This window comes from Pseudopipra pipra, chromosome 3, assembly GCF_036250125.1.
Source record: "Pseudopipra pipra isolate bDixPip1 chromosome 3, bDixPip1.hap1, whole genome shotgun sequence".
NCBI classification, from domain to species: domain Eukaryota; kingdom Metazoa; phylum Chordata; class Aves; order Passeriformes; family Pipridae; genus Pseudopipra; species Pseudopipra pipra.
Window position 1 is genome coordinate 116,590,345 of NC_087551.1, and position 22,407 is coordinate 116,612,751.

At 67.5% G+C, this 22,407-nt stretch overlaps 3 protein-coding genes and 3 non-coding genes across 12 annotated transcripts in view; 3 read left to right on the forward strand and 3 right to left on the reverse strand.

The window, feature by feature from the left end:
• PREB (prolactin regulatory element binding) overlaps window positions 1–22,407 on the reverse strand; it is a 345,777-nt gene that overhangs the window by 282,324 nt on the left and 41,046 nt on the right. The window lies entirely within an intron of this gene.
• MAPRE3 (microtubule associated protein RP/EB family member 3) lies at window positions 206–7,416 on the forward strand. 5 transcript variants are annotated; one of them, XM_064650820.1, is made up of 8 exons: window positions 1,561–1,646; window positions 2,242–2,375; window positions 4,715–4,842; window positions 4,927–5,072; window positions 5,178–5,379; window positions 5,961–6,112; window positions 6,199–6,351; window positions 6,578–7,416. In XM_064650820.1, the coding sequence occupies exons 2-8, from the start codon at window positions 2,368–2,370 to the stop codon at window positions 6,644–6,646; spliced, it is 858 nt and encodes a 285-aa protein (XP_064506890.1). In that variant the 5' UTR covers window positions 1,561–1,646; window positions 2,242–2,367; the 3' UTR covers window positions 6,647–7,416. The 5 variants fall into 5 exon arrangements, with proteins under 5 accessions (XP_064506893.1, XP_064506891.1, XP_064506890.1 ...); XM_064650823.1 differs by lacking the exons at window positions 1,561–1,646; window positions 2,242–2,375 and adding an exon at window positions 206–346 and having other exon boundaries at window positions 5,178–5,334; XM_064650821.1 differs by lacking the exons at window positions 1,561–1,646; window positions 2,242–2,375 and adding an exon at window positions 207–346.
• Window positions 7,776–7,939, reverse strand: LOC135412524 (U1 spliceosomal RNA). The gene has a single exon (XR_010429720.1). It is a non-coding gene; the product is annotated as a U1 spliceosomal RNA (small nuclear RNA).
• On the forward strand, window positions 10,425–10,588 carry LOC135412535 (U1 spliceosomal RNA). The gene has a single exon (XR_010429731.1). It is a non-coding gene; the product is annotated as a U1 spliceosomal RNA (small nuclear RNA).
• LOC135412542 (U1 spliceosomal RNA) lies at window positions 11,955–12,118 on the reverse strand. Its single transcript, XR_010429738.1, has one exon. It is a non-coding gene; the product is annotated as a U1 spliceosomal RNA (small nuclear RNA).
• TMEM214 (transmembrane protein 214) lies at window positions 12,809–21,770 on the forward strand. Of its 2 annotated transcripts, none has more exons than XM_064650833.1 (17): window positions 12,809–12,998; window positions 13,466–13,671; window positions 15,138–15,288; window positions 16,053–16,187; window positions 16,570–16,652; window positions 17,099–17,204; window positions 17,490–17,571; window positions 17,649–17,750; window positions 17,877–18,018; window positions 18,348–18,439; window positions 18,555–18,603; window positions 18,759–18,863; window positions 19,187–19,304; window positions 19,997–20,093; window positions 20,332–20,500; window positions 20,909–21,060; window positions 21,280–21,770. In XM_064650833.1, exons 1-17 carry the CDS (start codon window positions 12,842–12,844, stop codon window positions 21,404–21,406), a joined length of 2,073 nt encoding a protein of 690 aa, XP_064506903.1. In that variant the 5' UTR covers window positions 12,809–12,841; the 3' UTR covers window positions 21,407–21,770. The 2 variants fall into 2 exon arrangements, with proteins under 2 accessions (XP_064506903.1, XP_064506902.1); XM_064650832.1 differs by having other exon boundaries at window positions 12,810–12,998; window positions 18,750–18,863.

Sequence of the window (22,407 nt, forward strand, 5' to 3'; positions counted from 1 at the left end):
TGTGTCCCGGCGGTGCAGGGGGCTCCGCCCGCCGCCAGGGGGCGCTGTGTGGGAAACAAGGCTGACGGGGGCGTGGCCAGACCCGTTGCCATGGCGACAGGAGGGGAGGGCATGATGGTTTCCATGGTGGAGAGGGGGCGTGGCCACGCCTGTTGCCATAGTCGAAGAGGGCGTGGTCACGTCAGTTGCCATGGCCGCATGGGCGGGGTCCAAAGGCCGGCCCCGCCCGCCGGGGGGGCGGCGCAGGCGCGGTGGGTCCGAGCGGTCCTGGCCCGGTCCCGGTCCCGGTCCCGGAGCGGCGGCAGCGAAACGGGGGGAGCGGAGCGGCGGCGGCCGCGGCCGAGCGGTGAGTGCGGCGGGACCATCCAGGGGCCAGGGAGGGACCGGGCAGCGCCGTCGCCATCGCCCGCATCCCAGCACCGGGCGCCGGCGCCGGCCGGGGGGGCCGCGGGGCCTCCGGGAATGGAGCGGTGGGGCCGGGCCGAGAACACGGCCTGAGAGGCGAGGCCGGGGGGCCGCGGGGCCTCCGGGGATGACGCGGCCGCGGGTGGTTTGGAGTGTCTGTCCGGTGCCGCCGGGGATGGAGCGGCCGCGGCCGGGCCGGGAACGGGGCCGGGGTTGAGCGGCGGGGCCGGGTGGTCCCGCGGGGCCGGTGGCGGCGGGGCCGGGCCTGACTCAGCGGCGGCCGTTCCTGCGGCCCGGCTGCGGCTCCCGCGGGGCCGCGGGCACGGCACTATGCGGCCCCGGTACGACGCGGTCCCGTACGGCACCGGCAGGCCGGGAGCTGTGGTCCCGGCACCGCGCAGCACCGGCCCGGGCATCGCCGCCGGTCCCGGGCATCAGCGGGGCCTGGGCGTCACCCGGGGATCCCCGCTCTGGGGGGTCCTGCGGGGCCCGGGCCGCCGCCGGTCGGGCAGTGCCGGTGCCGCCGGTGCCGTCCCGCCGGTGCTGATGTGGGTGACGCTCCCGGGATGCTGCCGTGGCGGTCCCGGGCGGCAGGCGGCTGTCACCGTGACCCACCGAGCGTGACGCGCTCCCGGTGCTCGGACTCATGGCGGCAGTGTCACCGGCACGGCCGCGGTGTCACCGGGACGGATTGTCACCGGTGCGGTTGTGGTGTCACCGGCGCGTGCGTGTCGGGATGGGGCCGGGCCCCTTCCCTGTGCTCCCCCGCCGTCCCGGGGACAGCCAACCCCATCCCCCGCCCGGGCCTTCCCGAGCGGGTCCCCCCGCCGCGGTCAGAGCGCACAGACCCGGCCCCCAACGCCGCCCCAAGACCTCCCGCGGTGTGATCGGGGTCCCGGGGGTGTCGTGAGCCCTCACTGTCCGTCCCGTCACGCTGTGGGGACACGGTGGGGACAGCGCTGTCCGGCGGCGTGGCACGGGCAGAGTGTCCCGGCCGGGAGCGGGAGCGTGTCCCCCGCCCGCCCCGGCTCTCCCGGCTCGGCTCATCCCGCGGCGCTCGGCATTAATATTTCAGGAGCGGGGGGGAGGGCTCCTCTCTGCACATGCTCCCGCCGCCGTACCGAGTTATTTAGGTTAGCGGGAGCCGAGCGGGGCGGGGGGATTTGCTCGGCCGGGCACCCACCCCGCGTTCCGGGCGCCGGCACCGCGCAGGCATCGCCGTCGGGAGCCGACAGCTCCCGGTGCGTGAGCGGCCGGTCCGCCTCGTCGGGACGGGCACTGCCGCCGGGAGACAGGGAAGGGTGCTGGGGATGGAGCCGGTGCGGGGCTGGGGATGGAGCCGGTGCGGGGCTGGGGATGGAGCCGGTGCGGGGCTGGGGGCTGCCCGCGCCCGGCAAACCCACCTGTGCCCACCGCAGCGCAGGCTGGGGAGCGGGGATGCTCCGCTCGGAGTGGGGGGAAGTGGCACTGGGGGGACCCCTGGGGGGGGACAGCGGCGAGTGGCCACCCCTGATGGCACCCGGGCCACCGTGCCCGCTGCCAGATCCCCGGCAGCCCCGCGGCGGCTCCGCACGGCGCTCAGCCCCCACCGGGCTGTCTGCCACCCCCCTCGCGTGTTTGTCACTTGAGAAGCCACCGGGACGGCTCCCAAAATAGAACCCGCCAGTCGCAGCAGCCCAGTTCGCCCCGGCACCGCGGTGCTGCCGGGCCGGCACCGACGCGCCGCCCGGCTCCCGGTGCCCGCTGTCGGTGCCGCCCTCGGCCGCCGCGGTGGCACGGCCGCCCCGGCGTTGGCACACGCGTCCGGCCTCACTCTGCTCCCGTTTGTTTGGGCAGAGCGGCCCGGGGGCTGCGCCGTGGGACCGGGCCCGGACGACCTCTGCGCGCGCCCCGGCAGCGCCGCGGGACGGGCACGGACACAGCCCGGGGCCGTGATTATCAGCTCGGGGCCGGACAATTAAAATGCAGCGGTAAGCGTCCCCCGCCTGGCCGGGCGCCCGGCAACAGTCCCTCTCCCCACGGCCTGCCGGGAATCGGGGCTCAGTTCTTATTTTCATTAGTTTTTTGGCACCAGCCGGCGGCAAACCGGCCGGGCCGGAGGCTCCCGGCCCTGGGCGCGTCCATCACCCGGCGTCGGGGCGGCAGCGGGTCGGAGGGTGCCGCAGGCCTTGGCTGCCCTGTCATTACACCGGGGCGTGCTCGGCGCTGCGCCGGGGGCTTGGAAGGTGTTTGGGAGGTTTGGGAGGGTGGGGATGGGCTGGGTGGCACCGCGTGCTCCGGCCAGCGCGTCCCCGCTCCGGGGTCAGGACACGCCGGTGCCTGGCGGGGTCGGGGTTCCCCCGAAGGGGTCAGGGTTCTGCCGGCGTGTCACGGTTCTCCCCGCGGGCCAAGGTTCTCCCCCGGGCTCTCACGTGTGCCGGCGTGTGCGGGAGTCGGGGTGCGGCTGGTGGCGACACGTAGGGCTCGCCTGGCACCGTGGCACCCCAGTTCATCCCGCTGGGAAACCCGTCCCCGTTGGGGCGCCAGGGGGTCCCTGCCCGGTCCCAAACGCGGGCAGGGGGCCTAAGAGCCGTGGGCGGCCGTGTCGGGTCCCGCCGGGCATCCCCCGCTCCGCTGGGGCACGGGGCGGCCCCGCGGCTCGCGGTGGGTCCGGCTCTGCCGGCGGCAGCTCCGGTTGTTTGGGGAAGGGCCGGCGATGGCGGGGGTTTGTCGGCGGCTCCTGGGCGGCGTGGGCGGGCGGCCCCTGCCCCACGCGGCCCTCTGCAGCCCCCGGCCCCGGCGCGGCGGTTCCCGGCAGCCGCGGCACCGCAGTGCGCGTGGCTCTGGCTCAGCGCCGCGCATGACTCAGCTCCGCCGCCGGAGCCAGGGAGGGGGGAGAGGGGCAGAGCCTGGCGGGGACCCCTGCCCGCACCCCGCTGGCACGGGGCCGCGGGACGGGCGCGGGGGGGGCTCTGGCTCTCGCCGGTGCCGGGAGCGGTCGGTGCCCACCGCGCCGTGCCGGGGATGGCGGCGGCGCGGGGACCGCGGTTCCAGAGGCTGCGGCGGCGGCTAAAAATACCGATACCCGCCCCCGGCTGCGTGCGGTGGCACGGCGGAGCGGGCCGGGGGTCCCGGCCGCGGCGGGGGGCGGTCGGCTCAGGTACCCGTGGGGTTCGAGCGGCCACGGCCGCGGCCGTGCGGCATCGCCGGTGCTGAGTCACCGCGGTGCTGAGCCCGAGCGTGGGGGGGCTGCGGCCACCGGCACCTGTTCCTCCCCAAACGGGCACCGGGGAGGTGGCAGCGCCCCACAGCCCCCCGCCGATGCACCCCCAGCCCCTCAGGGCGCAGCCGCGCGGTGGCAGTGCCCCCCCTCGCCCCCCCGGGCCGTGGCAGCGGGAGGGGGGGTGATGGGGATCGCCCCCCCCAAGCCCCCGCCTGGCAGCTGGCCCGGGCCCCGCAGCCCCCCTGGCCGGGGAGGGAAGCGGATTAACACCGCCGCTGCCACCGCTGCTGCGCGGGGGGGGGAAAGGGGCACGGGGACCCTCGGCCCCGGGGAGGGGCAGCAGGACTGGGACCCTCGATCGGTCCCTGAGCTAAAGCATTTTGGGGGGGGCAGTGGGATGGGGGCTCGGTGCCCGCCACTCTTTGGTGGGGCTCCCCTTGCTGTGCAGTGCTGGGGCCATGGACAGGGGGTCCCAGAGCCCCCCACCATCTGGGCACGGGCCTGTGGCCATGCCTGCCGGCAGATGTTGCCCCTCTAAGCCCTGCTCTAATGGACCCCAATCCCGATCCTGGCCCCAGCAGATTAGGCAGCACCGGGGGCCGGAGGGGGGGCCCTAAGCTGCTTATGGGCAGCAGCCCCCGGGAGCCCCGTGGCCTCACACAGGGCAGCAACATCCCCCCGGTGCAGAGGCAGTGCCCTCGGCAGTGCCCGTGACCCCTCTGTGGTGCCCACATCCCCTGGGATCCCCTGCCCGTGAGCAACATCCTGCACTACATCTGTGTCTTGCTCCCGGTGGCACCCTGTGACCCAGCTCCTCTGGGTACCCCTGCTCAGGGCAGGGGTCCACCCAGCTGAGTGGGCCACCATGGGGCTTCTGGAGACCCTCACCCCTCCCTGTCACACCCCTCCTGCCTTGTTTGTGGGTGCAGCTGAAGGGGGGGGTCCCTCAGGTCCCATGGCAGCCTGGCCCCAGCATTGCCCAGTACGGGAGCCCGGGTGGGATGTGTGCCCCAGGTTCCAGTGCCCCCAGTGTGAGAGCCTGTGTGGGGTGGACAGCCCGGGGTGGGGGTTGCCCCGGGGTGCCGGTGTGACCCCTGTCTCTCCCAGCTGGGGCATGGCCGTCAATGTGTACTCGACGTCGGTGACCAGCGAGAACCTGAGCCGCCACGACATGCTGGCCTGGGTCAACGACTCCCTGCAGCTCAACTACACCAAGATCGAGCAGCTCTGCTCAGGTGGGCTCGGGGGGGTTGGGGACACGGAGGGGGCGGTGTCTCGGTGCCCCCAGCCCCCCTGACCGTGGCGTGGGCTCGGCACAGGGGCTGCCTATTGCCAGTTCATGGACATGCTGTTCCCCGGCTGCGTGCACCTGCGGAAGGTGAAATTCCAGGCCAAGCTGGAGCACGAGTACATCCACAACTTCAAGGTGCTGCAGGCCGCCTTCAAGAAGATGGGAGTGGACAAAGTAGGTCCATGGGGGTGGCGGGGGCTGTGCCACGGGGGGCTGTGCCGTGCCGTGCCGGGGGCCGCACCGGGGGCACGGCCCCACCGGTCCCTCCGTGTCCCCCAGATCATCGCCGTGGAGCGGCTGGTGAAGGGCAAGTTCCAGGACAACTTTGAGTTCATCCAGTGGTTCAAGAAGTTCTTCGACGCCAACTACGACGGGAAGGAGTACAACCCGCTGCTGGCGCGGCAGGGCCAGGACGTCGCGCCCCCCCCTAACCCAGGTGATCACATCTACAACAAATCCAAGAAACCCATTGGCACTGCAGGTAATGTCCGGGGCCCCCCGGCGAGCGCTGCCCCCGCCCCCTGCACCCCACGGCCAGGCGTCCCCCCGAACCCCTGCCTGCACCCCGCTCTGCTGCCTGCCTGCCTGTAACGGGGGGGCTGGGCGGGTCTGCAGGGACAGCGGGGCGGTGGAGGGGACAGCAGGGAGGTGGAGGGGACAGCAGGGAGCTGGGCCAGGCTCAGCTGCCTCCGTCTGCCCGCTCACCCCGGGCTGGGGGTGGTTTGCCCCCCTTGGCTGCCGTCCTTCTGTGCTGTGCCACCACGGTGCAGCTCCCGTGGGCACTGGGGGCTCCCTGTGCCAGCCACATGGGAGCATCTCAAGGGCTGGGACTCCCCCCAAATTGCACAGCAAACCCCAACCAAGCCACGAGCACCCCTGGGGGCGGTTGGGGGTGAAATCTGCCAGGGGAAACAGAGGCAGGGGGGCTGAAAGCAGGAGAGCCTGAAGCCATGGCTCTGCCTGCCCTTGCTGCCCGCTGCTGCCTCCGGGCATGATGCAGGGGAGGGTCCCCGCTGACAGCCCCCCCCGGCATTAACCCACCGGTCCCCATGTGCTGTCAAGTCCCCCAGAGAACTTCCCCCACCGGCCCCAAGAACACCCCAAACCCAGCCCGCCTCGGCAACGTGCCCAGCGGCATCCTTCGGAAAAACTCGCCCGCCGCCCGCAACGGCGGCACCGAGGCTGACGCACAGATCCTGGAGCTCAACCAGCAGGTAGGGGCGACCCTGTCGGGGGGGCTGGGGGGCACCGCAGGGTTGGGGGAGGCCCTGAAGGCTCCGGCCGTTTCCCTCTCCCACAGCTGATGGACCTGAAGCTGACGGTGGACGGGCTGGAGAAGGAGCGGGATTTCTACTTCAGCAAACTGCGGGACATCGAGCTCATCTGCCAGGAGCACGAGAACGAGAACAGCCCCATCATCACCGGCATCGTCAGCGTCCTCTACGCCACGGAGGTGAGCACTGGGCACCACAGGACCCCCGGGACCCCCGTCTCCTCATCCTGTTCTCTGGGCATCCCTGGGAGGGGTCGGACCCCTTCCACACGGCCGCTTCCAGCCTCCTTCGCTGCCCCGGGTGCTGGGGGGGTTTGGGCTTTGACAAAGCCCTGGTGCCATGCTGGGGGGGTCAGTGTGCCCACCTCTGCCACCCTCGTGCCAATGGCCGCCATATCTCCCTCAGGAGGGCTTCGCTCCACCAGAGGATGACGAGCTGGAGGAGCAGCCGCCAGAGGACCAGGACGAGTACTAGCCCCGGCCCGCGCCCGTGCCCCCCGCGCCGCCCCCCACCATAGACATTCGAGGCCCGAGCCCGTGCCTCGCCCTGCACTGTCACATGCCATCGCGGTCTCCGGCAGCTCCGGGGGGAACCCCCCGTCTCCATAACCAGCCGACGGCCCCCGGGCGAGAAGCGCGGCCGCGCCGGGGCCGGGGCTGGGGCCGGGCTCTGGCCCCACGCTGGGCCCAGCCCGTGCCACCCCCTCCCCATATTTATTTCCGTTGTCCCCTCGGTGTGAGCGAGTGCTGCGGCCGCCCCGGCGTCGCGCCTGCCCACGGTGAGAGCGAGACCGAACACCGAGTCCTCGGGGGCTGGCCCGGGGTGCCACGTGCTGCCTGCCCTGCCAGGACCCCCACGGGACCCCGAGACCCCCGCGGCAGGGTGGGTGTGCCTGGCAGCCCGCAGGGGTGGGAGGCTGTGGTGTGGAGGAGGGAGGTGTTGCTTCAGGAAGATGAAGAGGAGACCCCAGCCCTGTGCAGCTGTGGCAGTGGGGGGCACCTGCCCCCACGGGGGTCCTAGAGCAGGAGCCTGTCCCTGCTATGGGATGGGGACAGCGGTGGCCCTCTCCCCTCGCCCGTGGCCCCCTCGGAGCCGGGGTCGGGGGTGGGTGACCGCGAGGGCTCGCAGCGCCCGCCCGCCCCGGCCGCCGTGTCCCTGTCGCATCGCTTGTCTGGTCCATCACTCCGGTCGCAACGCTGCATCTGTGTTCGGTTTTATTTAAATAAACTCGTGTGGTAACACCATGTCCTGCCCGTGCTGGGGGGGCACCAGGGGGTCCTGGACCTGCTCCCTAGCCTGGGGGTCCCTCCGTGCTGCCAGGCCACGCCGGGTGGCGGGGAGCTGGAGCTGCGGGGCCGCTGCGAGTCGGTTCCATTTCGCGTTAATAATTTATTGTTGCGGGTATTTTGGGATATAAAATCCCGGAGACGCCCCAGCCCCCGCTGCTGCCTCGGAATTGGCAAAGATTGCGGGGCGGGGCGTGCGGGGCGGGTCGCTGCGTGACTCACAGCGGCGAATGGGGGCTATCGCATCCTTGCGGCAGAGCCTGATGGAGTCGCACACGGATAAGGCTGAGGTTAGTTCTGTTTTTGACCAGCCGTGTCAGGGGAGAGCGCGAACGCAGTCCCCCACTACCACAAATTATGCAGTCGAGTTTCCCGCATTTGGGGAAATCGCAGGGGTCAGCACACCCGGAGTGCAAGGGATGAGCCTCGCCCTGGGAAAACCACCTGCCTGATCATGGTGTCTCCCCTGCCAGGTAAGTATGACTCCGTCTCCCCGGCCCCGCCGCGCCCGCCCCGCGCACCCACCCCGAGCACACGCTCACCGACCCCCCGGCCCCGCCCCCGCGCGGCCCCGCGCTCCCCACCGTCCCGCACGGCCCCGCCCGCACAGCAGCGCCCGCGGACGCGCGTGGCCGCGGGGTCTGTGGGCGGGACGTGTCCCGGCGTCCCCCGCGAGCGGTGAGTGATTTGCATGGACACGCCCCCATCCCCGAGGCCCCGCCCCGGGCCCCGCGCGCAGGGCAGCGCCCCCTGGCGGATCCTCCCGACTGGATTGGGATCCGTTGGATCCCTGGGAACGGAGGGAAGCGGGGGCTGTTTGGTTAACGGGCCTTTGGTTGGGCAGCTCGTGCCGGGGGTTAGAAAGAAACTCGGGAAGAGAGAAGGAGCACCGGGGGCGGTTGTTTCCCCAGGGATGTCTGTAACCACAGGGAAGAGGGAGAAGGGAAGGAAGAGAGCCGGGTGAAATTCCCAAATCCCTTGTCAGCTGCCCCAACTGACGTGCAGGGACACGGAGGAGACAGAGGGTGAGGTGGATTTTGGGGGCGAGGGTGGGGATTAACACCCCTCCAGAAGGATCAGGGTGCCTGTGGCAAACAGGAGGGGCACTGGGGAAAGGAGTGTCCTGAACTGCAAACGGACAGAAGGGAGAATCAGAAGAGATGGGATTTATGGCAGAAATTGGGCTGCACTGAAGGGGACCGGTCCTCAGGCCAGTCCTCAGGTTCCAGGTAAGCTGGGGAACGGAACAATGGATTTTCTAGTGGATACTGGAGCAGCTCATTCCATAGGTCCTGGCCCTGAGGGACCTTTAGCAAAAGGAAAGTGGGTGTTGTTGCTGGGAAATTCCCCCGGGACAGGGAATCCCCCAGACCATTCACACCCCGTGGAGTCACGACTGGGAACACAAAATGAACTCATGGCTTTCTCCACAGGCCGAGTGTCCTTCCCCATTGCTTGGGCAGCATTTGCTGGGCAAGTTAAATGCACAGTTGACTTTTCCTCAGGACTCTGTCCAGCTGCATATTCCTCTGGAAAACGCATGGAAAGCACAGCTCTGCCCACTCCCCGAGGGAAACCTGCAGACGAGGAAAAGCCCAGTGAAGTTTTAGGTGCAGTTGTACCATTGGTTTGGGCTCTGGGAACCCCGGGATGAGCGAGAAACCCGAGTCTGGTAAAAACTGAACTGAAACCAGGAGTCCAACCAGTAAGAAAAGACCAACACCCCAGAAAATGAGGGGTCTGGAAAGGCCTGGAACCGTTAATAGAGTGATTTTTAGAGTTTGGGTTGCTGCCAATGAGAATGTAACACTCCAGTCCTGCCAGTGAAAAAGCCTCAATCGTCAGGATATGGAGCAGTGCAGGAGTGATGGGAAGGTAATGCCTGGACACCTGATGTTCGTCTGGAATTGAGCCAAGGAAAGAAAGTTTGCACCAGATCATACAAAGGAAGAGGACAGAGGACTGTCAAGGACCAGGAATCGGAATGGGGACGATTCCGGAAATGGAAAAATATGGACAGCGACTGAACGGACTTTATGATTCGGACTTTACAGTTGTTGTGCACGTACACATTGTGTGTTCCCCCCGAATTTGTACCTCCCGGGCACGTCCCGGCCTGTCACCTCCCTGCTCCTGTGTTTCTCTGCCGATTGCCTGGAGAGGCTGCGGCAGGAGACAGCCCCCATTCGCCCTTTCCTCCCCTGGTCCCTCCTGCGCTCCCCCCCCTTTTGCCCACGGCCCAATCCTGGTTTGTCCCCCCTCCTGTCTGTCTCCTGCTCCGCCCTCTGTTCTGGCCCTTTCCCTCTGGATAAAACCCCACGTTCGCGCTGGAATAGGGATTCTACCTGCACCCCACCTTGGTGTCTGGGGTCCGGGCTGTGTCACGGCCCCATTCCCCTCCTCCCGTTCGGACCGCGGCAGAGGACAAAGGGGAAATACTTGTGAACGCTGACTGGTCCCTGAGAAGATGAGGGATGCATCAAGAGATCCGTGTGGGGGCAGGTCCATTGCTGCTTCTCGCGGATCAGAAATACAAATATCTGTCAGTGTCATCTGTCAGTACCTTTTCTGCTTGGCTGGAGCTTTCCCCTGTTCCACCTATAAGACACAAAAGGGATTAAGGGTTGTTAAAAGAAACAATACCCAGAAGGAACAGAAGAATCTGTCGTAGTTTGTACGAGTTGTGTCAGAAGATCGGGAGGGGCGGTGCTGCCGCCGAGAGGGCGGAGCCTCGCAGAGGAGGAGGGCGGGATTATGCAAATCACACACCGCTCGCGGGGGACGCCGGGACACGTCCCGCACACAGACCCCGCGGCCACGCGCGTCCGCGGGCGCTGCTGTGCGGGCGGGGCCGTGCGGGACGGTGGGGAGCGCGGGGCCGCGCGGGGGCGGGGCCGGGGGGTCGGTGAGCGTGTGGTCGGGGTGGGTGCGCGGGGCGGGCGCGGCGGGGCCGGGGAGACGGAGTCATACTTACCTGGCAGGGGAGACACCATGATCAGGCAGGTGGTTTTCCCAGGGCGAGGCTCATCCCTTGCACTCCGGGTGTGCTGACCCCTGCGATTTCCCCAAATGCGGGAAACTCGACTGCATAATTTGTGGTAGTGGGGGACTGCGTTCGCGCTCTCCCCTGATAAACGCGGTGAAAAACAGAAATATCCTGGGGAAAAAGGAGGGTGATAGTAATAATGCGGGCAGTGTTAATCTGCTAGAGGGCAGGAGGGCTCTGCAGAGGGAGAGATGGGAAGGATCCAACAGTGTGAGGTCGAACAAGGCCAAGTGCCGACTCCTGCACTTTGGCCACAACTCCCTGTGGCACCACAGGCTGCAGATAGAACAGCTGGAGAGAAAGGGACCTGGGGGTGCTGTTCGACAGCAGCTGAACAGGAGCCAGAGTGTGCCCAGGTGGCCGAGAAGGCCAATGGCACCTGGTCCGGATCAGGAACAGTGTGGCACCAGGACCAGGGAAGTGATTCTTCCCTGCACTGGTGAGACCACCCCTGGATTGCTGTGTCCAGTTCTGGGCCCCCAGCTCAGGAAGAATGTCGAGATGCTGGAGCAGGTCTGGAGAAGGGCAACGAGGCTGGTGAAGGGTCTGGAGCACAAGTCTGATGAGGAGCAGCTGAGGGAACTGGGTTGTTGAGCCTGGAGAAGAGGAGGCTCAGGGGAGACCTCACTCTCTACAGCTCTCTGACAGGAGGTCGGAACCGGGTGGGGTTGGAGCCAGGTTGGAGCCTGGGGCTCTTCTCCCAGGCAACCAGCAGTAGGACAAGAGTATGGTCTTAAACTGCACCAGGGGAGGTTTAGGTTGGACATTGGGAAGTTCTTCACAGAGAGAGTGGTCAGACGTTGGAATGAGCTGCCCAGGGAGGGGACGGAGTCACCGTCCCTGGAGGTTTTTAAGAGACTGGATGTGACACTGGGTGCTCTGGGCTGGGTGACAAGGGGGTGTTGGGTCGTAGGTTGGATGATCTCAGAGGTCTTTTCCAACCCAGTTGATTCTGTGATTCTGTGAATGGGAGCCCTGCGGCCGCAGGCATCACCCGCTGGAGGTGGCGAGGGGACAGCAGAGAGCCTGCCACTGGATGGGGACATAGTGAGGGACAAGGAAGCAGCAGGAAGTCGGACCGTGGGTGCAGGGGACGATCCCCAAGGTGTCTGGGACCCTCCGGAAGGGCAGGAAGGCAGTGAGGGGAGCCCAGTCCCAGTGAGAGGCTGGGGAATAGCCGGAGGTCCTGGAGCATCCCGGGGCGCCCTCTCCGAACAGGCACTGCCGATGCCCGGGAGACGCATCCACATTCCCGGTTGGAATTGGCCAGTGGGCGGGGCCGCGGGAGGGGGTGTGGATGTGCCCCTCGGGAATGGGACACATCCATACCCGAGCAGGGGGTATTGAGGTGTGGCAGCCCTATGGAGACCAGTTACTGTGAGAGCCTCGCAGGCCACAAAAACGTTGTTGTACAGCTGTCCCACTTCGTTCTGTCTTTGACCAGCCGCGTCAGGGGAGAGCGCGAACGCAGTCCCCCACTACCACAAATTATGCAGTCGAGTTTCCCGCATTTGGGGAAATCGCAGGGGTCAGCACACCCGGAGTGCAAGGGATGAGCCTCGCCCTGGGAAAACCACCTGCCTGATCATGGTGTCTCCCCTGCCAGGTAAGTATGACTCCGTCTCCCCGGCCCCGCCGCGCCCGCCCCGCGCACCCACCCCGACCACACGCTCACCGACCCCCCGGCCCCGCCCCCGCGCGGCCCCGCGCTCCCCACCGTCCCGCACGGCCCCGCCCGCACAGCAGCGCCCGCGGACGCGCGTGGCCGCGGGGTTTGTGTGCGGGACGTGTCCCGGCGTCCCCCGCGAGCGGTGTGTGATTTGCATAATCCCGCCCTCCTCCTCTGCGAGGCCCCGCCCCTCTCGGCGAGAAGCGGCTCTGCTGGCGGCGGGCATTTGTGTGACCCCGCCCCCTCCGCTGAGGCCCCGCCCCCGCCGGCGCTGAGCTGAGCTGGCGGTGGCTGCACGCTCTTCTTGGCCCCGCCCCCTATTCCTGGCCCCGCCCATCTCTGCCTGATTCCGCCCCTCTCCGCCTGGATCCACTCCTGTCCAGCCTTGCCGTGCCGGGCCCGCGGCTCCGGTTCTCCGGCGTTGCCGGTGCCGGGGGGGGACAGCCCGGAGCTCCCTGAGGCGCGGCCGGGCCGGGGGGGCGGAGCCGCCGGGGGGGCGGAGCGCTGTGTCCCCGCCCTGAGTGGTCACGTGCCCCAGCGGGGCGGGGCGGAGACGTGGCACCCGGCGCGCGCGGCTCGTGTTCCCGTAAGCGGCCAATCAGCGGCGGCGGCGCGCGCAGGCGCCTCGGCCCCGCCCTCTGGCGGCGCCGCTCGCGCTCCCGGTGTCGATGGCGGCGGCGGGAGCGGCCCCGGCCACGGCCACGGCCCCGGCCGGCCCCGGGCGCTGGGAGGTGGTGCGCAAGGGCCGGCGCGGCCCCGCGGGAGGCACCGGCAGCCGCCGCGCCCTGGGCGAGGCCAACGCCGGCCGCGCGCTGCCCCTGCCCGGTGAGTGTCCGCGGCCGCGGGGCCCCGGCGGCCGAGGCGAGGCTCCCACGGGTCCGGGCGGGGGGTTCTGAGCGGGGCTGGGGGGCTCGCGTTGAGCTGGAGCGGGTCCCCCGTGGTCCCGTCGGGGTCTGCGGTGTGGGGGGGGAGCCTTTATGGGGCGGGCGGGGGTCCCCGGTGGGTCCCGGGGAGCGGATGCTGGGCGGTCTCGGGGGGAACGCAGGGGGTTCCCCGTGGTTCTGCCGCGGTTGGGTGGTTTCACGTGGGTCAAGCGAGGGTCCCCCGGAGGTCCGGGGGTGTCCGCTGGGGCGGTGGGGTCTCGGGAGATGTTGCGGACCCGGCCGTGGGCCCCTGCCCCCGTGGGCAGCACAGGCCGTGGGTGGGGGTCCCCCCGTCTGTCCGTCGTGCCGGGGTCCCTCTACCCCCGTGTCGCCGTGCCCTCAGCCACCCCTGCCCTCTCCCGCCCCCAGCTCCCATCGCCACCTCCAGCACCATCTTCCAGCTGGGCTTCGAGCGGGCGCTGCGGAAGCAGAACAAGGAGCAGGTGCCCCCGGCTGCGGCCCCGGAGCCGCCGCAGCGGAAGCAGCACCCGGGGAAGAGCGGGAAGAAGCCGTCGGGCAATGCCAGCAGCACCAAGGCGGCCAGGAGCCGCTCGCTGGAGGAGGCCCTGCGAGCTGTGAGTGTGCCCAGCCGGGCCCTGACCCGCGGGAATGCCGGGGGCCGCTGTTCCCGGCCCGTGTTCCCGCTGCCCTGGGTGCCGTTCGATCCGGCAGGAGGGGGCACACGGAGCACAGGGCCCTGCGTGGGTTCCTGCGTGGGCATGGGCTCGTCCCCTCTTGGCCAGCTGGGAGGAGCTGCCTCGTGCTGGAGGCAGGAGACAGAGCGGCGGGAGGCGGCTGGAAGGGAATTTCTGGTTCCTCTTCTCACCCACTCCCTGTCTGTGTCTGGGAGGAACCCTGAGGAAGCCTCATGGTGGCTGGAACATCCTCCCTGTCTCACCGTGGGGCCCTGGGAGCTGCTCTGGCTGGGTCTGGGAACCTTGTCAATGTCTGTCCCACTTGTCTTGAGCACAGCAGGCTCCAGAACTGACCCCAGATGGGCTGTATTGGGGTGACATGTCGTGGGGACAGCGCCTGGCAGGGCCCTCCACAGCCCACTGGGCTTCTTCCCTGCCATCCTGGGACTTCTGCTCCCCCCTGCACGGGGGTTCCCTCCACTCCCCCCTGCACGGGGGTTCCCTCCACTCCCCCCTGCACGGGGGTTCCCTCCACTCCCCCCTGCACGGGGGTTCCCTCTGTCCCCCAGAGTGCTGGTGGTGGGCGCAGGACCCTGCATGGTTCCCTTGTTCCCTGGGAGGGCAGCAGAGCCAGGGCTGTCCTGGTGCTTGGGCTGTGAGACACCACGTGGCTCTGCCAGGTCACTGATGGGGGTTTTGGGTTTTGTTTCCTGCCGTGGCAGCAGCTGGTTTGTGTCAAATTCCTTTTGAAAGGTGGGGCTGAGCCAAACCTGCCCGGGGGCGCCCAGCTCACTCTGCCAAGCCCTGGCAGTGGGAATCTGCTCGCAGGGAACGTTGGGCTCTGGAAAAGCTCACCCAGAGTCCGAGCCCTGCGGCGTGCCCTGACACATCCCTGACAGATCCGCTCCTCAGCCCGCGGATAATCCGGGTGTACGAGCAGGGAGTGAGCGTGTCTGGGTAGCAGGGGGGGCTGGAGGGGACAGGAGCTGCTGCTGCTGCACCCCTGGTTTGGCACTGCCATGTTGTCCATCGGGTGGATCTGGGTGCTCGTGGTTGTTTCCTCCCTGGAGGACTCTGGGTGTGGAGCTTTTGGCAGCGCCCACACGGACCAGCCGTGTCCAGGATCACCCCGGGCTGATCCTTGCCCAGCTGCAGCTGTGAGCGAGCCCTTGGCAGTGCTGGTGTGTGCCATCATGTGCCAGCGGGCTCCTTGGCACTGGCACAGAGCCAGCTGCCCAGTGTGATCCTTGGGAGCCCCAGCAACTGAGGTTTTCCAAGCAGGAAGGGCATTGTTCCCAGGATGGAGGCCCCACACTCCCGTAGGAGCCAGAGTTGACTTTCCCTTCCCCTGCTTTTTGTCCAGTTCCATCCGTCCCGGGCTGACTTTGTCCGTCTGTCCCTTCCAGCTGGACCTGGCAGATCTGCAGAAGGAGCTGGAGAAGAGCCGGAGCGTGTTCCCCGAGAACCCCTCCGTGTGGGTGAAGGACCTGGCCGGGTACCTCAACTACAAGCTGCAGGCGCCCCAGAGCGACCCCGTGCTGAGCCAGCACCCCCACGGTCCGTGTCCTGTGCCCTGTGCCCTGTGCCCTGTGCCCTGTGCCCTGTGCCCTGTGCCCCGTGCCCTGTGCCCCGTGCCCTGTGCCCCGTGCCCTGTGCCCCGTGTCCTGTGCCCCGTGTCCTGTGCCCCGTGTCCTGTGCCCCGTGTCCTGTGTTCTGTGTCCCGTGTCCGTGTCCCGTGCCCTGTGCCCTGTGTCCTGTGTCCTGCTGGCCAGGAAGGGGCGGGGCCGCAGTCCTTAATTAGCGGAACGGGGAGGATTTGCTTCGTTCTGGGCTGCCCCCACAATGAGCTCCCCTTGGCCACACACACAGTGGAACTGCCTGTGCCCTTGGCAAACGGGAGGCTTCCCCAGTCACCCCTTCCCCGTGGGGACCCCTGACCTCTGCCTGCTGCCGTGGAGTCTGGGGATCCACTCTGGGTGTCCAGAGGGGTGTTGGGGCCGGATGTCCCTGTCCCTCGTGGCCTGCTGGTCCCCACTCACACTGAGCGTGTGTTGCTCGGGATGGGGAGGGGGAAAGGAGCAAAATACCTTCTTCAGGCCCATGTCCATCCTGCACTGCTGGTGTCTAACGGGAAGCCATCCCTCAGGGCTGGATTAGCTTCCTCTGGACCAGAATCCCTGAGGAGGAGCCGGGTGCTGCCGGGGGTTGAGGACGGGGCGCTCCCTGTGCCCGCCTCGTGCCGGGCCGGCTCCTCCAGCTGCTGGAACTCCCCAAAACGGGGTCTCACCAAACTCCTTCCTCCCTCCCTCATCTCACCCCAGACTACCCGTACAGCCTGGCGAGCAAGGAGCTGAGGAGCATCATCCGGACCCTGCTGGGACGGGCGTCGGGAGTGCTGGAGCTCTTCTTCGACCACTGCATCTACACCATGCTGCAGGAGCTGGACAAGGCCCCGGGTGAGCACCGGGCTCCCTCTTCTGCCCCTGGGGGCTGCTGATCCCCCTCGCCTGTTTGGAAGCTCTTTGGAATTGCTCCCTGGAGAAGGGGAGGGGTGACACACCTCCTGCCCACCGGTGCGTGGTGAGGGGCTGTTACTGCCCGGGGGCTCGTTGCTATCCAGAGCATCAGGAATAGCAAGAAACAGCCCTTAGGGAACAGGCAAGGTGGGGCTTTGCTTTGGGAGCTGTGTTGGGATGTCCCTGGGGAAGAGGCTTGGCTGTCACCAGGTTGATCTCCCAGGGAGCATGGGGAAGTGCCCTGGGAAGTGCCTGGACTGGGGGCTGTGAGGGAGAGCCCCAAGGTGGCCATGGCTGAGCAGGACCCCCCTCTCCATTCCAGGGGAGTCACTGCATGGATACAGGATCTGCATCCAGGCACTGCTGCTGGACAGGCCCCGGATTGCCACCACCAACCTGGGCAAGGTGAGCTGGGGTCACCCGGGTTTGTGGGGGCTGCAAACCCAGTGGTGCTGCTCCTCCTCCCACCCTGGGGGTGCCCTGGAGCGGCTGGAGGATGAGCATCCCTGTCCATGGGAATTCCTTTGGGAGTGGTCAGGGTAGTCCTATGCACGAAGCCCTTCTGCCTCCCCGTCCTCCCCACGCAGAGGAACTGGCATCCCAGTGCGTTCTGCCTGCCCTCCTCAACAGGGCTGCACCCCCTGGGCTGGGTTTTGGGGTTCCCTCTGTCCCCCCAGTGTGGTTCCTGGCCTCACTGGAGCTGTGAGTCCATCCCAGGGGCCCTGCCCTGCTCTGGAGGCTGCTCCAGGGCCTGGGGTAGCCACCACAGTCCCATGGCCTGGTGGCTCTGGGCTCGCTGGGGCAGGGTGGGCTGTGGTTCTTCCCCACTAACACGTCCCATCCTCCTGCAGTACCTGGAGGTGCTGCGCTCCCACCAGAACCGGCCGGCCAAGTGCCTGACCGTGCTCTGGGCGCTGGGACAGGCCGGGTTCTCTGACCTCCACGAGGGCCTGAAAGGTGAGAGCCCCCTCCCTGGCACTGCCAGGGCATCTCTGCTCCCGCTGGTGGTACTGCTCTGGGGTGGGAAAAGGTTGGGAAAGACCTTTAAGATCCGAAGAGCAGCTTCCTGTGGCCGGGGCAGGGAATGGCTGGATCCTGGGAGGAGCCATCCTGCTTGGGAGGACGGGGGTTGTGCTGCTTGCTGTTCCCCTGCAGCTCAGCTTCCCTGGAGCCCTTCCCGAGGGATCTGCCTGTCCCGGTGCAGGGACAGCCCAGCTGGACCCCTCCCACCTCTCCCCACAGTGTGGCTCAACGTGATGCTCCCGGTGCTCGGCATCAAGTCCCTCTCCCCGTACGCCGTTTCCTACCTGGACCGGCTGCTGATGTGAGTGACCCCCATCTCCCACTGGGTAGCCTTGCCCCTCGCCGGCCCCCACAGCAGCTCAGGGCTCTGTTCTGCAGGATGCACCCCAACCTCACCAAAGGCTTCGGCATGATCGGCCCCAAGGATTTCTTCCCGCTCCTGGACTTCGCCTTCATGCCCAACAACTCGCTGTCACCCAGGTACGCCGGTCGTCCGGGCACCCCATCCCCAGCGTGGCTGTGCCACAGGGTGGGCCCCGGTGCCCCCTGTCCCCCCAGTGCCCCCTGTGCCCCCGGTGCCCCTCGGCAGCCCCCGCTCTCCCCCAGCCTGCAGGAGCAGCTGCGGCACCTCTACCCCCGCCTGAAGGTCCTGGCGTTCGGCGCCCGGCCCGAGACAGCCCTGCACACCTACTTCCCCTCCTTCCTGTCCCGAGCGACGCCCACCTGCCCGCCCGCCATGAAGAGGGAGGTGAGCCCTGCACGGGGGGCACGGGCTGGGTTTGGTGCTGCCATGGAGCAGGGCAGGCACGTGCTGTCACGGGGATGGCGATGGCAGGGCGGGGGTCCTGCCACCCACGCCCAGGGGCTGGGAATCACTGGATCACGGGATGGTTTGGGTGGGAAGGGACCGTAATGACCATCCAGTTCCAATTCCTGCCGTGGGCAGGGGTGCCAAAGTTGAGTTTCGTGCCCTGGGTGTGGGGGTGGGAGGCTGTGCCGGGGCACTGCCTGGGGCACAGGGTGTTCGGTGTGCTGGGGTGAGGGTTGGTGTAACAACCAGCCGTGTCCCCTCCCCAGCTCCTGACCTCCATGAGCCAGTGCCTGAGCCTGGACCCGCTGAGCTTCAGCGTCTGGAGGCAGCTCTACACCAAGCACCTCGCTCAGTCCAGGTCAGTCCATGCCACAGCTCCACGTGGGCCCAGCACCCACCCACAGAGCCTTTGGGACTCCTAAATTCCTTCTGGGAGCTCCTGCCCAAGCCCCTTGTTCTCTTCCCCCCACCAGTTTGCTGCTGAACCACCTCCTGGAGTCCTGGGAGAGCTGTAGCAAGAAGGTAGGAGGTCCTGGGGTGGGATAATGTCCCCGTGCTGCTGCAGGGGCTCCGTGTGCCAGCAGTGTCCCCGTGGGACTGCCCTGCCGTGGCAGCTCAGGGGTCTGCGAGGGGCCGGGGGTCCTGACGCAGCTCCTGCTGTCCCCGAGGTGCGTCAGTCGCTGCAGGAAACCGTTCGCTCCTTCAAAATGACCAACGAGGAGCTGGTGGCCAGAGGGGCCGGAGGGGGCCAGGACGTGGCTGCCTGTGACGCCGCCTGCAAGGTGAGGGACGGCAGTGGACGCTGCCCGGTGTCTCCAGCTGGATTTCGGCTCCGTGCCGGGGCTGTGAATGGCCCCTCCCGCTGCTGGCACGTGCCAGGCCGGGGCCCCACAGCAGGACACACACAGGACACGCCGGGACAGATGTGCTGGCCCCTGTCCATCCTCCCAGCTGCCCGGCAGACGACACTGGTCCCCACTGGGACGCCGGGGGCGGGTGCTGCTGGAGGGCGGCGCGGCCGTGCTGGGACACCGTGGTGACGGTGACAGTGACGGTGACAGTGACAGTGACGGTGACAGTGACAGGGCCTCATCCTCCCGCCCAGGAGCTGCTGCGCAAGATGAAGGGCCGGGGCTTCCCCTGGTCGCAGCTGCTGCTCGTCCTCCTGGTCTGCGCCACCGGCTTCTTCCTGCACGACGTCCGGACACACGGCTCCTTCCAGGGTACGGCGCCAGCTCCGTGTGCTGAGAGGCACAATCAGAGAGGGATCCAGGCTGGAAAAGGCCTCTGGGAGCATCGAGTCCATCCGCTCCCCCAGCGCTGCCAAGGCCACCACTGACCCTTGTCCTCAAGTGCCACATCCACACGGCTGTTAAATCCCTGCAGGGATGGGGATGCCCCCCTCCCCTGGGCAGCTGTGCCAGGGCTGCACAGCCCTTTCCAGGAAGGAATTGTTCCTAATTTCCAACCTAAACCTCCCCTGTCACAGCTCGAGGCTGTTTCCTCTTGCTCTATCAAAGAATATCTGGGATCAGTCCTGTGGCTGCTCCCCCGAGTGAAGCCCCTGTGTCCCTGCCTCCCTCCCAGGTCCATCCCGTGGCCACTGTGAGCAACGGGCCTGTCCGTCTGTCCAGCTGGGGGGCACTGGCGGAGACAGGAGCTGCAGACAAACCCCCCTGGCCTGTGTCCCCTTGGGAGAGTCCCTCGGGGCTGCCCTAACCCCCCTGCTGGGCTGCAGAGCCCTCGGGGACAGACAGACACGTGTCACAGCAGAGCCCTCAGGGACAGACAGACACGTGTCACAGCAGAGCCTGCAGGGACAGACAGACACGTGTCACCACAGAGCTCCTGGGGACAGATTGGCACGTGTCCCATCAGCCAGGGACTGCTCAAGGAACACTCTTGTCTCTTCCAGCCTCCTCTTCCGCACGGCTGCTCCGCTCCTCTGGCGTCCTGCCCGCCTCCCAGCTGGCCTGGCAGAAGGTGTCCCACGGCTGCCTCGAGGGCTACAGGTCCGTGGCACTGGCGTGGGTGGGTGGCAGATGGTGGGTGTGAGGGGTGAGGCCATCCTGCAACATGATGGGGGCTCAGGAGGGAGCCGGGAGCTGTTCCCAGCCCTGCCTGGGAGCACTTCCAGCTCAGCCAAGAGTTCTCCTCTGTCCACCCTGCGGTGGCAGCTCCGGTGCCCCGTGGTGGTGCCGGTGGTGCCCTGTTCTGGCACTGCCCTCACCAGTCCTCACTCCCCTGCAGGTGGCTGGAGCACAGCCTGGCCCACCACGGCTCTGCAGCCGTGTCCGTCCTGCGGCCGCAGCTGGAGCTGCTCTGGGACACGGGTGGTGAGGTGGCCCGGGATGTGTCCCAGCAGTGCTACTCCCTGCTCTCATGGCTCCAGGGCAGCCTGCCCTGGCTCAGCGAGTGGGTAAGGGGGGGTTCCTGGGGCTGGAGGAGACCAGGAATGCAGTGGGGGGCTTATGGGAGGGGGAGTGCTGGGGATCTGGGGAGGGGGAGGCCCTGCACCACATCTCCAGTGCCATTCATCCCCCTATGGTGCCCCCCTCCTCTGACTGCTTCCAGTGGCTGTCAGGGCTGACAGGGAGAGGGCTGAGAAAACTTCCTGCTGTCGGTGTCCTGAAAACCAGTGTTTTGGTGGCAGTGGGGTGATGTCAGTGTTGCACAGAGTGTGGGTGCCCTGTCTGCTGTGTGCTGGAGAAGGGGGGAGGTGGGGAAGGGCTCAGGGGTGAGATGGAACTATCAGGTTGCTGGGACCCCAGCCCCGGACCTGCTGGGGGTTTTGATGTTCACCCCACAGCTGTCTCTGCTCCTGCAGGTCCAGACCCGGCTCCCCGAGTCCCTGCTGCACTTTGCCGAGTGCGTGCGGGAGCTGCTGCTGTTCCTGCTGTGGAGCTGCCTGGTGCCGCTGCTGCAGGGCCTGGCCTCGGCGCTGCAGCAGGGCTGGCAGCGCTGCCTCGACTCCTGCAAGTGAGCAGAACCCCCCGTGGGGTCCCTTGGGCTCCACTCCCCTGGGGGCTCCCTCAGTGTAGCAGCCACCTCTGTCCCTGCTGGGGGATGGCTCCTCGTCCTGCTCCTGGGCACGTGGCACCAGGGCCAGCATCACCCTGCCCCAGGGGCTCCTGGATCCCCCCTGTGTCGCCCCTCCTGCCTCTGGCTCCCCCCCATAACCCCTTCTTGCTTTTCCAGTGGGGACGTGACATGGGAGTGCGTAAGGGACCACCTGACGAGTTTCACCTATTCTTCTTGGATTTACCTGCAAAACACAACCCTGGCCCTCAAAAACTGGGCCCTGGCCATGATTTCTGGACACTGAGCTGCTTTCTGGAGAAGGTCACGCTGTCTCCCGACGTTCCAACTGCCAGAGGGTATCCCAGTGCAGCTGGATGGGGGATGGAGACGTTGAGGGCGATGCCTACAGGAACTTTGGGTCAAATCGGGGCTTTTGGGGGAGGTTTATTTTCTGGGGGACTGGGGAAACACATACAGGTTTTTTCCGCACCCTGTGACTGCTTTGGCTTTCCCTGTCCCTCTGTCCCTGGTGGGTGATCCCCGTCCCCTTGTGCTTTGCCTGCTCACAGGATCAGGGGTGGACACCCGGAGCCCCCACCCACCCCCACACCCCCCCCTTCCCCCTGGTAAATGAACCGATTTATTTTATTATTTTTTCCTTATAATTACTCCACGTGCTTTATTTTCTTTTCTTACTGAAGATGCCCGCAGGGTGAAGGGGGTTATCTTATCCAGAGCCCCCCGCGCCCCATCCCCAGCACATTTTTGGGGGAGAAGGCGCCGTTTCCCCTCAGTGAGCGGGGCCGTGTCCTGGTCGCTCCGTCTCCGTGTGCAGCGATACAAAGGAGCCGCTGGCGCCGCGCGGCCCCGCCCCGCCGGGTTGGCTCAGGGGGCAGAGCGCCTGCCCGGCGTGTGGGAGGTGGCGCGTTCGAGTCCCGCCTCTGCCGTTTTGCTGCCGCCGTGTCCCTTTGCCGCGTGCACAGGTGTCTGTGCGCGTACCTGTGTTCCTGAGCGCAGGTGTGTCTGTGTAGCTGCGTGTGCACACATGCAACTGTGCACGCGACTCGCGTTACACAGCCACGCATGGGCACGAACACGTCTGTCCCTGTCTGTGCACACACCTACCTGTGCTCCGTGTGCGCGTGTCTGTGCACACACCTGTGCTCCGTGTACAGGTGAGCACGGACAGGTGTGAAGGTACCTGGGGGCGTGGCCAGGGGAGGGGCGTGGTCCGCACGGGGGCCTGCCCAGGGAGGCGGAGCGGCCCCAGGGGCGCCGCGGCCGTTGCCGAGGCGCCGGCCAATG